Consider the following 12,746-nt stretch of genomic DNA (forward strand, 5'->3'; position numbering starts at 1 on the left):
CGCCCCTGGCTGAGGCCCGGTCCCGCCCCGCAGAGCGGCCCAGCCCAACGCGCGGGAGCGGACTGATAGATTCCTGGGGTCGCACAGGGGGCAGGCGGGGTGACTGGGGAAAGGGTAGGGGGGGACGCTTATAAAACCGATTTTGCTGGAAAGAATGGCAGGAGTTGGGGAGCTCCCGCTCGGGCCGGCCGATGCTGAACGGCTGCGATGGCTCCAGGCAGCATGTGCCTAAACGGGGCATCTGGCTTTTGGTTTTATTCTGTCCCATGCCAGACGTGGATCCATGGCAGGCCGGTTTCGGGCTGCTGCATCACGGAGGTGCTCAGGGTTGGCAAGGGCACCCGTGCCACTTCTGGAGCTCCACGTTTGGAGTGTGGGGTTAACCATAAAGTGGAAACCCCATTTAGGGCTACAGTAATGTCAATCTGGGTATGAAATTTTAATGACGCTACCTCCTTCTCCCGTAAATAAAAGATGTGTTTATTTAAAAATAAGGCTTTCTGTGGGAGTACATGTCTCAGTTTCGACAGGAAGGGTTTTGCAGGTCCCAGACTGTATTTCTAGTGAGAGGTAAATGTCACCAAAGCAGCAAATTCCCCAGTATTTGGAGAGGAACAATTTCTCAGTCCTGTGGTCTGCATTGGAGAGCTGTCTTTGAACACACTGTATATTATGAGGAAAGGCTTATTATGGAGAGAGGCTTTTCAGCAGGGCTTGTTGCAATAGGATGAGGGGTAATGGTTTTAAACTAAAAAAGAGGGGAGATTCAGGCTGGATGTGAGGAAGAAATATTTTTACACAGAGGGTGGTAAAACACTGGCACAGGTTTCCTGGCACATGCTTTCTGTAGTTAAATTATAAGTGGCTTCCATGTGTGTTACGGTGCACATCGGAATACATTGCAATGTGTATTGAAGATCCAACTTACTGTAACATAGGAGGAAACATGGCTAATCCATAGCAAGTCTTCAAATGATCTCAAATCCAGTAGTGAAAATAAAATGCTGTTTACCTTGGCTGAGGCTCCATAACCAACATGCTGCAGTCCTCATTCACATCTGTGCTTAAGCATAGCCAAAATAAATGCCAATCACGAATGAACATCATAATTTATACCCCATGAATATAAGTAAAGCTCCTGCTGAAATGGGCTGGGACAAGATTTCGTGCTCCAAAACTGAGTTTCTGGATACGAGAAGCCAAGGCGACATAAACAGTGCGGACCAGAGGCCAGTAGGTGGCTGTGTTTCAACACCAGCCGCACCCGCTTCGCCGGCAAAACCATCCGTTGCCCCACGAAGTGTCATCTGCTCCCAGCATCCCCTGTGCCGTCTGCACTATTTAGAGTCAAATGTGACCATTTCGCCCTGGATGAACAAATGCATTTTATCTATATTACGATATAAGTATTCACCTGCACCTGTGTTCACTGGCAGAACAGTTTCGGAATCTAGAGGATGCTTTATTCTTTTAACTTTCAAAAATTTTTGTAGCCTGGTTTGACAGCAACTGCCATTTGTTCTGTGAAGGGCTGGGTCTTGCTTTGTCAGAAACCATTTTAAGGTCTTAGGGAGCCTTAAATGCAATTTTAGAAGGTTTGAAAATGATGTTTACATGTGTGTGAGAAAATTAATATCTAATGTGCATAAAATACTAATACACAACTGTCGTTGTTTCAGCTGGGATAGAATTACTTGTTGTGGCTTAAACTGTGCCAACACTTCTTAGTTGATCTACCAAAAACACAAGGAAAGGGTTTAGGATTGTTTCCATATTGTTTCCATTATTTGCAATGGTGCACTGAAGAGATGGAGGGGTCAAAGACTGTATTCTGTTGGTTCCCCCATCAGTTTGTTTCTTACACAATTTAGACTTGTCGATAAGAAGGTTGAGGCTCCAACAAAATAATCCATTTTACTGGCAAGAGTAATTTATACAGTTCCTCTATTCCTTCCATTTGATTAGACAAATTATTTTCTTAAAGACTGTGAGTTTTCATCATCATCATCATCATCATTCCATTTTGAGCACTAATAATTAGCTCAGACCCTATCATTTAATCCGTTAGGCTAGGGTTGTATTGATGAAAACAGAGGCAAATTATTTAGAGGCTCTTTACCGGGTAGGCTCAGGAAACAACGTTCTGTCACAATCAAGTCTTAATTTTGAGACTGTGGGCTTCAGGTGAGATTTTAGAAACGGTTTGTTGCTCTTTGAGGACATTAGGTGGCACTGTGTGGTTATTGATGAAACCCAGAAGAAGAAACTACAGTCAATGACAAGCCTATGTGAAATTCATATCGGAAGTACTACTAAAACACTTGACTGTATTTGTGGCCTACAAGGGGACATAGGTCAATAATAATAGATGCTGTAATTCTGTCACATAATAGGAATCCATTGTTTAATGTGCAGCTTTTGAGTAAGCAAGATTCTGAATTCTTCTCATAAATCTCATAAATTATGGCTTAAATTTTCATACTGGAGAAAAAAAAAAAAGCTTCAGAGTAGGAAAAAAGCAAAACAGCAAAGAGTATTGTTCAAGGGTCAAATGTTGGTGAATCCAAGATCCAGTTTCCTTCAGTGACTGTAAATACTTCAATTTACTTTTATCATGCTAGTGCCGTTGATGTTTCAAACATAGGCCCGTGCTTCCCTCCCTGTAAACAGATTTGTGCACCAGCATGGAGCACACATGATGTGTAAAAGAAATGTGAAATTCATTCTTCTACTAATATCATCCTGAATTAATAGTGTTCTGAGATAATCCTGGAAGTCAGGGAAGACAACAAAGAGTGCATTTTAACAGAGCAAATACATTGTGCATAATTTCTCTAGGATTTTTCTGACAGTCAGGCTTCCTCTAACTGCTTAAAAAACGTACAAGAAACGTATTTCACATGCCAGGATTTTACTGGCCTGAATAGGCTCTGTTTATTGAGGGTCTGTCCTCTCAACTAATTACAAAATATTCAGCAAATATTTGAATTTATTACTTATCTCATTCCCACAAATTAGTGTATCTCTGTTTAACAAATGGAGTTCACTGCTCTTGCCCTCAAGGTAAAGTATACATTGCAATCTCTCTTTTGCAGACGGTCTGAAAGCCAACCTTTTCTAAGTGAATCAACAGTTGAAAATGATCTCTGTAAATCAGTAAAGGGAGAGAATTTGCCATGTTGCATCTAATACTCCTATTTAAGGCACAAACAACTCAAAGCTCAATAATGATGTTTAACTCATCACAACACGTGGTTTGGGGCTTTATAGTATTTTAGTAGATGTTTAGCATGTTGAAGTTTAACATCCTATGCTCTGGGGCTCAGGAAAACCTCAGCTGTGACAAATCAACAAAAATGTAATCTTCTGAGCTATATTGATTTTGTTCCTTTATATCCTATTTCTGTTGTGTTTAGAGATATGTTCTCTCTTAGTTCCTTAAGATTTGGATGAAATATAAATAAAGTCTTTGACGTATGAAAGTAAGCAAGGACTAAACAAAAACATTATATGATTTTTATAACATAAGATAATATATCATCCAAACCATCAAACATCTGGCTTATGGACATGAGGTATTTTCAGAAGTATGTTAATGATGAGGTGCCTTGATTTTTGACCTTTTTAATTGTTGACTATTTTTGAAAATCTGTAATAATATTCAAAATCAAAATAAGAACTATGTATTGAACTGATGATGCATTAGCTGCATAAACACCCCTTGGTTATTCTTTGCAGAAATCCAACGGTCTTTTATGTTCCTATATTATGTACAAAAAGTGATGGGAAAAATTACCACAAGAACATTACTAACAAACTAGATGACTTTCAGCAGTCATGCATCAGTGTAATATCCATGCTTAGGTTTAAGAAACTATAGTATCCCATGGTTATGTAAGAATACACTCTAAAGTGAGTGAAAGCATCTCTTCTGCATTCGTGGTTTGCATGCAGCAGAGTATCCCGTAAATTCTTTCAAAATTGAAGCCTCTGGCTGAGATGAAATACAAAAATTTTTTTTCCTCACTCAGTTTTCAAAGAATGAATTATTTCCAGCCTGTATTTAAACAGAATTGTAGAGAATATCTGTACTGCTGTCACAGGTGAAAAAGAAATTAAAGCATCTCCCACGCAGAGCAACTGATTTTTGCTGACTCACAAATCCTCCAGGCATTTCACTTCAGGAGGGGTGAGAAGGAAATCTGTTGCACAGAATGGACTATTTTGGCCATTTGCCAAGAATGTTGTGATTTCACTTTTGCCCAAGTTTTTCATATTGAAAGAGAAAGGTGAGTTACAAAACTTTTTTTTTTTCATTTTCACTTTCCTGCAGTTGTTTGTTTAGCACACCAGCAACATAACTTCAACACTAGACTGCTTTTTTCTCGTCTCTGTTTCTCATCCTAATTATGACTCACTCATTGACTGACCTAGCAAAGGGAATTTTGCCCACTAATCTGTATAGCTTATAGCTTATTATTTGCACAAGCAGGGTGATGCTGATTAGTGATAGACTGCAATGGAGACAATTTTTTTCAGTATTTACTATTGGGAATTTTTCAACTTTTACTTTTGGTATTTATTTTTAAATAAGAAAATCAACTTCTGGAGCATCTGGGGAGAAAAAAAAAGTGGAGATCTTCAGTTAAAACAATAATAAAATCCACTGGGAAATGTTAAAATGTATCACTAAAGTATTTCTGAAATGTCACAACTGAGTTTTCAAGTTAGATTTTTAAGGCATGTATGTACGAGTCATAATTTAAAGAACACTTATTTTTCCAAGACAGACATGAGAATACTCTGGAACTAATAGGAACTAAACAAACACAAGCATATTTCTGATTTGTATTTCTGAGGGAAGATTTACTATGAATAATGGGAAGGTGTTGGATAGTCTCCCAGTGGCTGTTTGACAAAAATACTAACTAAAATTGAGTTGGAGAAAGCTCTTTTTAAACAAATAATGATTCACCTTTGCTATCTGCTCAAAAATATGTTGAAGGAAAAGAGTAAACTGACTGAGAACTCTTCTTTTCACCTGTGCTGCACGAGTTGTTCCTCATTTGTTACCAAATTAGCAAATAGACTTACTGGAAAGAAAAAGCTGTTCAGAAAATCAATGCAGTCAAATTACGTTGGACACGTCTCAGGGTACAACTAGGTCTCTAGCACATTTGTTTGGTAAATGGGTCAGCTCCTTTGCAGCCAGGGCAATCCAAGACAAAATTACATGTAAGGGAGGAAAAATACTACATAGTCATTCCACTAAGAATACCTGGTTTTCCAACTGAATGAAAAGCAGGAACAATTTATTTCTAAGTCATGCAAGGTAAAACTTTTGAAGAAAAGGAAGCAAATATAGGAAGGGATTAATTATTCAAGGCTAAATCATGATCATGTAATCAGTAAAGCAAACAAAAATTTCCTGAGGTTTAAATATTTACATCTTCTGCTAAGAAGTACAAGTGTTTGCAACCAGAAATACAGCTATGCAACACTTATAAATGAGGTGTACAGGTATTTTGTACAGTAAAGCAATGTTTTTGCTTTATTCAAAATTCTTCATGCATGTAAATATATGTAGTAACAATTTTGTGTAGCACAAGTATCTCACTGAAAATTCAGTTTTCCAATTCCTAACCTATTTGCAGGCATAATGATCCTTTTGTTTTACCCACTCAACTAGCTAATTGTCTAGAACAGTTAAACTCTACTTATACATTGAAATTATTTGATTACAGCCATTTTCATGTTTTAATTGTAAAATGTTAGGCATATAATGTCAAGATTAACCAAGGTATTACCGCCACTGTTGAATGTTGTAATCTTTTCTGACTCCTGAAATTCCTGCCTAGGAACGCAAGACAAATTTTTCCTTATTCTGTTACCAGATATTCTTCTGAAATTGTTTCAAGCCTGTACGTACTGCTGTTAGTGACAAAAGGGAAGGGTGTATTCTTTAATCTGTTAAAGGATGAAGGGTACTTGGATTGTGTTACGTGGTTCGCCCATCATATCATGAACATTACGTGCCTGTCTGCACTCTTGAGCGTACATCTGTGCTTGGAGCTTGGCCAGTCAGTATACAAAGTTCATACCAGCGACATACTCATGCTATATTGTCATCTAAGGGAATCCTGGCAGTGCACACCCACCTTCAGGACTCTCTGGATCCCGTGTCATGACCTGCAGCCAGTGAAGCAGCAAAGCAAGCTCAATATGTGAGCAGCAGTGGCAAGGAGATTAACATGTTAACAGCACTAATGAAACAATAGAAGACACAAGAGCAGGTAGACTTTTAGGCAGTTGTATTTACTTTATTTTCACTCTTTAGGAAACAGGGCTAACCATGTGAAAGGTGGAGCTGTGTCCTATTTGTGTCAGTAAGGACAACAGAAGCAGATTCTGCACATGACTCTTTGAAGTGGGCAAGTGAATTAATGCCAGATTTGGAAGGACAAACTTCTACCATTGGCCATCCATTGGAAAGGACTTTTGGCAGTGTGGCAGCTAACTCACTGGTCATCAGTAGAGTTACTGGAAAGCTGGCCCTCCCATGAACAGTGCTTCAGCTTCACATAAGTGTCACATGAATTTGATTTTTGGCATCATAAATGCTCAGGTTTTCTTATAGTAGTATGTGGCTGGATCCTTAAGCATGACGTATTGAAGTCAAAAGCTTCATTCAACATTGTCTCATCACAGATGATACTGTACGGACACAAAATGAGGATTTCACTGGAGAAGCAACAGCCTAAAGATCAGATGCAGGGCATGCAGTTAAAGCTATTAACGCTATAATACAGATAGCAAGCAGAGGCACATACTTGAAATAATTTATTTGGGATAAAGGCCAAAGTAGAAGAGAGAGCCAGTCACCAGTTTTGTAGGTGTATCGCATAAGGCAGGCACTGACAACATTAGTTCCCCAGCAAGGAAGCTTTAACCACAGTCGTTCAGATGGACTCTTTGTGTTGAAGGGTAAGGAAGAGTCATACTTTCATTGTCTGTGAGAAATACCACAGGCTTCTTTTCCAGATGTGCCACTGCCTAACATGACTTCATACCTTTCTGTTGCCTCAGTTTTGTCATCTGCAGGATAGGGAAAATAGTGCTGATTCTCTTTACAAAGGCCATTGAGTTCTGTGTCAGGGAAGTGCTACGTAACCACAAAACAGTATTTATTGTCAGGCTATCAACAGTTGCTACACATAATTCAGGTAACTACTGTGGCTTTTCCTTGTGCTGTTTAAGTGAAACTTCTACCAGCTACCATCCCAGTGCCATGTATGCGTTTCCTTACGCTCATATTACTAAAAGTAGCATCTCCATGCCTCATCTCACCTTCCTGCCTCCCCTGAGACCTCCTGGCTGGAGCAGAGATCAAGCAGATAACTGGGAAGCAGGTTCTGAAAATGGGAGGAGTAAAAGAAGCGTGCAAATTCTGGGAATCCACCTCAATCCCTACCCCACCTCCTCCCGCCACCTCCCGGTGCCCGCCCCCAGCCCCAGCCTGCTGCCTTAAACTACTGCCGCCCTGTGCTGGGTTGAACATTTTCGGCTGCTGACTGCGCCGACTACACTGAGCAGCAGTCGGCACCCAGTAGGGCAGACATGATGGTGCTGAGGTTACAGGACTGGGCTGCCTTGGGGCCTCTCCTCTCCCTGCTCTTTTCTACCAGTGTGGCGGTAAGTGAGGAGACAGTGTTAAAAACTGTGTTGGCACAGAAAGCACTGTTGGAGAAAATTCACTGGAAATGGTCTTCTTTCTTCCCTTCAGTACATTGCTACCAGAGAAAACTGCTGCATATTAGATGAACGATTTGTAAGTACCTGAACGATTTTCTTGTATTTTAAAAGCCTAATTAGAGTTTTCCTACACTGATTATGAACTACCGCTATCAGCCGATCCTCACTGTTATTTTCAATACCTATTAAATGCTCTGTGCTTAAACCTGTTACTTATTAATAGCAGTACATGCTTGGTAAAAACATAGGGGAGGCTGCACCATTGATGAAAGCATATATCTAGAATACAATGCAAGTAATAGCGTGCACTGTTTTCCTGCTATGTGTGCACACGGTGTGGAAGTAAACCACCTCTGTAAATTCAAATACAGCAAAGTGGCGAATGCCTACCCTTTGTTATCCACAATTGTCTGTGTAAGCAGTGCCCGAAAGTTCCCCTGCCCAAATACTCTGCTTTCCTTTTGTTGCTCCTGAAACATTGCCTATGATTATTCTTTCCTCTTTAGGGTAGCTACTGCCCAACGACCTGTGGCATTGCAGATTTCTTTAATAAATACCATCTTACCATGGATAATGAACTGCAGGAAATGGAGAGAATTTTGCGGGAAATTGCTAATTCCTCAGTAACAGCAGATCATTTGATTCAACACATTCAAAGCCTCTACCCTCCAGAGAAGCAGACACTACCAAGTGAGAATATAAAAATAACTACACAACTGATAAATATAATTTACGTACCTTTGTTGGGTTTTTTATTCATCAAATTGCAATAATTTTATACCTCTGTTTTACAGATTCAATTGAAGATTTCACTAAGAAGTCCAAGAAAATAATTGAAGAAATCATCAGATATGAAAACACAATTTTCACTCATGAAAGTACTATACAGTAGGTATCTTTCATTCTATTTTATACCATTTCACAATCCACATTGTTTTCTTTTTGTTCTTTTATAAAGTGCAGCTAAGGATCCCCCAGAAGGGGGTTTTGTTCTCATGTAGACAATTGTGCCCACACTTTCATTAGTAGCTGCCTAGCAAGACACAGAAAGATCATGAAGATCACATACTGCATTCCCTGCTATCTGCATAAGCCATTAATTGTGCAAGAAGTGCAAGATAAGAATGTCAGGAAGCCTGGCGATATTTTTATTTACATTTCTTTTGCTGTGCCAGCTGGTCCTAAAATCTTTTTCATGACCTTTGGATATTTTATTTCTATGAGTTTGTGCTGTAAAGCATAGTGTGTGGAATGCTTATATAACCTGACTAATATCTAGCTAATTTTGCTGCATACAACCATGAAAATCAGCTCAGTACATCAATGTAAATCATAAGCAGCTATAAACTCAGTGGTAGTCTTTTGTAAACTGACATTGAAAATAAAATTGAAAAACATCATTAACTTTTCTAAATCTTAAGGATATTTTTTTTTTTATTTCAAAGTAGAGAAATATCCACCTTTTTAACATTATATCAAAGATGGTTTAGGTATTCTGACATTTGCAGCAGTTTATTTACAGTATTTATGTTTTACAAATGCATCCATGATGTGAGCTGGCATTGACTTTTGGAGAACAAAGAAAAACTTTCCATAGCATAATATTCATACATTAATTACTGGTTTGAGTTTTGCAGATTAGAGTCAGGTTAAGTTTAAGTTTAAGGTTAAGTGTGTGCTTTCCTGTTTTGGTTAGTTTCTGCAACATTTAATCAGTGCTCATAGAAGCAGACCCTTTTACATGGCTGTATGTAGCAGCATGCTACATAGGTGAAGCATGGACATGTGTATTACTTATTCAGAAACAGCTGAAACAATAAGCCATTTTTATGTCTCTCTGTCTAGGCAGTTGACAGATGCACATATAATGAACAGCAACAGAATCACACAGCTGAAACAGAAGATTGCCCAGCTTGAGTCAGAATGTCAGGAGCCATGCAGAGACACAGCTGAAATACAAGAGACAACTGGAAGAGGTACCCCAAATGCTTCTTGTATGGTCGAGGGTTTGTTCACTTACAAGTATTGCCAGGTGGCATAACAGCAATGAGTTATTTGTAATCTTATGGGCCACAGATTTCTGCAAAGATGAATAAAATTGCAAGTTATGAAAACAGTGCTTAGATCAATATAAGCACCAGGTAGATGCTCTGCAAACAAGGCATTCAGATGGGACAGAGTTCTTGTTTGTTCTTTTGGCCTTTTTGGCCAAAATGTGATTATCCCCAAATGTATGCTAAACATGAGGGACCTGAGTAGGGTTTTCATGGACATAGGACAAAGAGAAGATAACCCATTATCACATTTCTACTGAGTCATCTGAAAAAAAAATTAATTATTCCGTTAGCTCCAAAAGTGCATTAATGCAGTGACTGTATTTTATATTTAAGTTGCTTGACTTCTATGTGAGACTAAACTTCTCCTCATCTCACACAACTCCTGTGACATTCAGTAGGTTTTCTTATAGAAATGACATTAAAGTATATGGACTAAATAGCTAACTTTGCAACAATGACATTTAGATTAGTTATATTTCTTCTACTAAGAAAGCTACAATATCAAATAAATGTGAGGATAGAGCTGTAGGTTAAATAACGATCCTTTGAATATCTTTGCTTCAGATTGCCAAGACATTGCAAATAAAGGTGCCAGAAAAAGTGGTCTTTACTTTATCAAGCCTCAGAAAGCCAAGCAGTCATTCCTAGTCTACTGTGAGATTGATTCATATGGCAACGGCTGGACAGTATTACAGAGGGTATGCCACTTACGTATTAGTACCACAAACAAGCTTATTGCATCAGCACTGTCTTTATTTACCTACACCAGGTGCACATATTTTTTACTGAGGTTTTTTATTTTGCTTGCTTGTTTGCTTGTTTATTTTCCCAGAGACTGGACGGGAGTGAGGACTTCAGGAGAAATTGGGTTCAGTACAAGGAAGGATTCGGACACCTGTCTCCAGATGACACCACGGAGTTCTGGCTGGGTAATGAAAAGATCCATTTAATAACCACGCAGTCCACTCTGCCATACACCTTACGAATAGAACTGGAGGACTGGAGTGGCAAAAAAAGGTATGTGCTCATGATGCTTCTAAACATGACAGCTTCAAGCCTACTGCTCCTGTTGCTGTGTCCGTTTGTGCAGCTTTCTGAAAAAAATACTGAGCCCTTAGACCTGCTGTCATGCATATGACACTGCTTTGGCTCCTGAACTCACCACTGTGACAGTAGTCACCACATGTGACCTGTTGGCATGCAAATGTATGTGTCTGAAGGCTGTGTGCTGGCAGCCCTAGTTTTTTTGGCAGAAAGGATGTTTCTTCTTTCTTCACATGAGACATGAGGTCCTTCTTCCCACCGAGAATTTCCTCATGACCTAAGGAAGCCTTAGCATTATGAACCTGGGAGATATATATATGTGGGTATATATAACATAGATCATTCATACATCACTGAAGACTAGTAGTCAGAAAACATCTCTGATACTGGAGCACAAAAGTTCATTGGATGTGTGTCATTGAACTGAGGCACATAGTCATGCAAAACCAATTCCTTTCAGACACTATTATGCCTTTTCTGCATTTCTAACACGTATTTTTCATTTTTTCATGTACTGGAAATGCAACATTCTCATATTCACCATTCTGTTTTGTTAACAGCACTGCTGACTATGCTGTATTCAAAGTGGGAAGTGAAGGAGACAAGTATCGACTGACTTATGCCTACTTTATTGGTGGTGAAGCTGGGGATGCCTTTGATGGCTTTGATTTCGGAGATGATCCAAGTGACAAGTCCTTTACCTATCATAATGGCATGCGGTTCAGTACCTATGATAACGACAATGATAACTTTGCTGGCAACTGTGCTGAGCAAGATGGATCTGGATGGTGGATGAATAGGTGTCATGCTGGTCACCTCAATGGCAAATATTATATAGGTAAAGTATCTCCTAAATACCTGTAATCCAGGACACCACATTTCAGTGACAAAGAAAAATGGGTCACTTTCATTGAGTATGTTTTGTCATCTGGATTTCCCAGAGCTGAGGTAGCCCATTCTTTGCAATAAGTGATAACACTAGCAGTAGGAACTCACATCTGAGTGGGAAAATCAGTCTTGACAGAAACAAGGAAGGGTAGTGGACAAGGCCTGTTAGCATGCCCAGGGATGCCATGGAGGTGTTAGTACCAGAAAAATGTATGGGCACATTAAGTATTCTAGAAAGCAACTAATGGTTTTGCTCCAACTGGTATTTTTCAGATGGTGTGTACACATCAAAAGATGCTGGTCCATCTGGATATGACAATGGTATTACCTGGGCAACCTGGCGTGACCGGTGGTACTCCATGAAGAAAACTGCAATGAAAATCATCCCATTCAACAGACTGTCAGTAGACGGACAGCAGCACAACTTGGGTAGCGCCAAACAGGTTAGACCACAGGGCTAAGGCAATATTAAATATGACAACAGAACATAGTTAATCACTTCAAACACTGAGCGTGGAAAGCTGAAGCGTTAATCCCACTGCATCTTAGAGAAGTTGGCTTTGATTCCCATTTTGTCACAGAAATATTTGTGCTTTGATTTTATTCTCACTGATTCTTTTAACAGATAACTAAATGTATAGTCTTGTGATCGGAAATAATTCCCTGCTTTCATGTGCTTCAAATATGTATGAATGCTATCAACATGTCATTATAGGTTTATGTACTTTTTTCTTTAGAAGAACATTAAAATGCGCTTTCTTTTTTTTCTGTTGTAGGTTGGAGACTCATAAAGGGACAATTCTACAAAGACTGGTCTGAACAGGGAGAACAAATCTATTATCTTTTTAGGCACTGAACTTACCTAACATTAAAGAATTCAGTTTTGACTTTAAAACACTGTTGACTGTAAAATGCCCAAGCCTCTTCCCTGAGCAGTGCTTACCTTTGTACATGGTTATTTTTTTCTGTACAAATTCTCAATAAATTTTTGATTATTACAAAAAA

The 12,746-nt window shown here is 39.1% G+C and overlaps 1 protein-coding gene across 1 annotated transcript; it reads left to right on the forward strand.

Moving 5' to 3' along the window:
* Positions 1-7,534: 7,534 nt before the first annotated feature.
* Positions 7,535-12,746, forward strand: FGG (fibrinogen gamma chain). Its single transcript, XM_062637464.1, has 10 exons — positions 7,535-7,692; positions 7,784-7,828; positions 8,259-8,442; positions 8,547-8,640; positions 9,598-9,728; positions 10,374-10,507; positions 10,642-10,826; positions 11,414-11,691; positions 12,015-12,184; positions 12,518-12,746. Exons 1-10 carry the CDS (start codon positions 7,618-7,620, stop codon positions 12,530-12,532), a joined length of 1,311 nt encoding a protein of 436 aa, XP_062493448.1. The 5' UTR covers positions 7,535-7,617; the 3' UTR covers positions 12,533-12,746.

The sequence above is a fragment of the Pezoporus occidentalis genome, unplaced genomic scaffold, assembly GCF_034315485.1.
Source record: "Pezoporus occidentalis ecotype Australia unplaced genomic scaffold, CSIRO_AGI_Poc_V1 ctg53, whole genome shotgun sequence".
In the NCBI taxonomy this organism is placed as follows: Eukaryota; Metazoa; Chordata; class Aves; order Psittaciformes; family Psittacidae; genus Pezoporus; species Pezoporus occidentalis.